This window comes from Equus asinus, chromosome 17 (assembly GCF_041296235.1).
Source record: "Equus asinus isolate D_3611 breed Donkey chromosome 17, EquAss-T2T_v2, whole genome shotgun sequence".
In the NCBI taxonomy this organism is placed as follows: Eukaryota; Metazoa; Chordata; class Mammalia; order Perissodactyla; family Equidae; genus Equus; species Equus asinus.
In genome coordinates, this window is record NC_091806.1 from 15156112 (window position 1) to 15158200 (window position 2089).

General features: G+C 37.5%; 1 protein-coding gene across 1 annotated transcript; it reads left to right on the forward strand.

The window, feature by feature from the left end:
* Nucleotides 1-499: 499 nt before the first annotated feature.
* On the forward strand, nt 500-1432 carry LOC123277847 (olfactory receptor 5M9). Its single transcript, XM_070488615.1, has one exon. It carries the CDS (start codon nt 500-502, stop codon nt 1430-1432), a length of 933 nt encoding a protein of 310 aa, XP_070344716.1.
* The last annotated feature ends 657 nt before the right edge of the window (nt 1433-2089 follow it).

The following is a 2089-nucleotide window of genomic DNA, read 5'->3' on the forward strand; positions in this document are numbered from 1 at the left end:
TATAAGTCTTATTAAACAAAACATTACACTTATACATTCTCATCTTGGACATTGTGCAAAATCTGCATTGATTTTTAAATTATATGAATTGTAATAAGGATAAATGTGACTCAAAATTTTCCAGAAGGGGCTGGCCCCATGGCCGAGTGGTTATGTTCGTGCACTCCCTTTGGTGATCCAGAGTTTTACGGTTCGCATCCTGGGTGTAGAAGTAACACTGCTCATCAAGCCACACTGAGGCAGCAATCCACATAGCAGAGCCAGAAGGACCTACAACTAGAGTATATAACATGTACTGGGGAGATTTGGGGAGAAGAAGAGGAAAAAAAAAGACGATTGGCAACAGATGTTAGCTCAGGTGCCAATCTTTAAAAAATGAAAAAAAAGAAAGAAAGCAGAGAAGTAATTGGTACAAAAAAAAAAGTTTCAAGAATAAAATAAAGATATTCATGCTTTTTATTTGTCCTTAGGCAATACACATTGAGCCTATGTGAAGGCAATGCCAAATTTCACGGATGTGACAGAATTTATTCTTCTGGGGTTGACCAGTCGTCAGGAACTTAAAGTTCTCTTTTTTGTGGTGTTCCTACTAGTTTACATGATCACCCTTTTAGGGAATATTGGTATGATCATTTTGATCAGCATCAGTCCCCAGCTTCAGAGCCCTATGTACTTTTTCTTGAGTCATTTGTCTTTTGTGGATGCGTGCTTGTCTTCCAATGTCACCCCCAAAATGCTGGAAAACTTGTTATCAGAGACAAAAACCATTTCTTATGTTGGGTGTTTGATGCAGTGTTACTTTTTCATTGCCCTTGTCCACGTGGAGGTCTATATCTTGGCGGTGATGGCCTTTGATCGCTACATGGCCATCTGCAAACCTCTACTTTATGGCAGTAAAATGTCCAGGACTGTCTGTGTTCGGCTCATCTCTGTACCTTATGTCTATGGATTCTCTGTGAGTCTAATATGCACACTGTGGACATATGGCTTGTACTTCTGTGGAAACTTTGAAGTCAACCATTTTTATTGTGCAGATCCTCCTCTCATCAAGATTGCCTGTGGGGGTGTCCACATCAAAGAATACACAATGATTGTTATTGCTGGAATTAATTTCACATATTCTCTCTCAGTGGTCCTCACCTCCTATACTCTCATTGTCATAGCTGTGCTACGCATGCACTCTGCTGATGGGAGGAGAAAGGCGTTCTCCACTTGTGGGTCCCACTTGACAGCTGTTACCATGTTTTATGGGACTCTGATATTCATGTATCTCAGACGGCCCACTGAGGATTCTGTGGAGCAGGGGAAAATGGTGGCTGTGTTTTATACCACAGTGATTCCCATGCTGAATCCTATGATCTACAGTTTGAGAAACAAGGATGTGAAAGAGGCTGTCAACAAAGCAATCATCAAAGCAAACTTGGGGCAGTGAAACTGCAATAGATATTTTTATATGATGCTGCTACCTATTATAAATATCGAGGCATAAAAATTCTAGCTGAAGAAGGACTTTCTAAAGCCAACACTTACAAATACTAAAAGGTCCAATCTAATACCCTGAAGCTGTATCCCATGAACGGACTCTAATTACTAAGCTTGCTTTATCCTACATATGTAATCATATTATTGAAACTGACATATTAGTGTTATTCACAATGTATTTAAAATTGTGCTAAGTCTAGTTATCAGAGGAACTTATAAATAAGTTTAGATAAAGAAATGTTAATTTTGAGGTACCCTTTTTAGAGTCAAACATGACGTCCTAGAATATTTTCTATATGCACATGCTCCTTGACCTAGATTTCACATGAAATATATACTTTCTTGAGAAAAAGAATAAGAATTCATCTCTTTTCCAGGACTACAGGATGTTGATGGACTCTGATTTACCTAAAGTGTTCTGTAATATTTAAATATACAAGGATTTTTTTAAAATGAAATTGTATTCAGAATCTTTAACTATTCTCTCAGTACGATCACAAGATTTGTCCTCAGTATGCATTGTTCAATATTTAACAATGTTTATCTTTTAATAGTCCATTTAATTATCCTAATTCTATTCCTAGGTTTGGATCCTGATATACATTTC

Coding starts and splice junctions, on each gene's coding strand:
- LOC123277847 (XM_070488615.1), top strand. CDS start 500: ATGCCAAATTTCACGGATGTGACAGAATTTATTCTTCTGGGGTTGACC.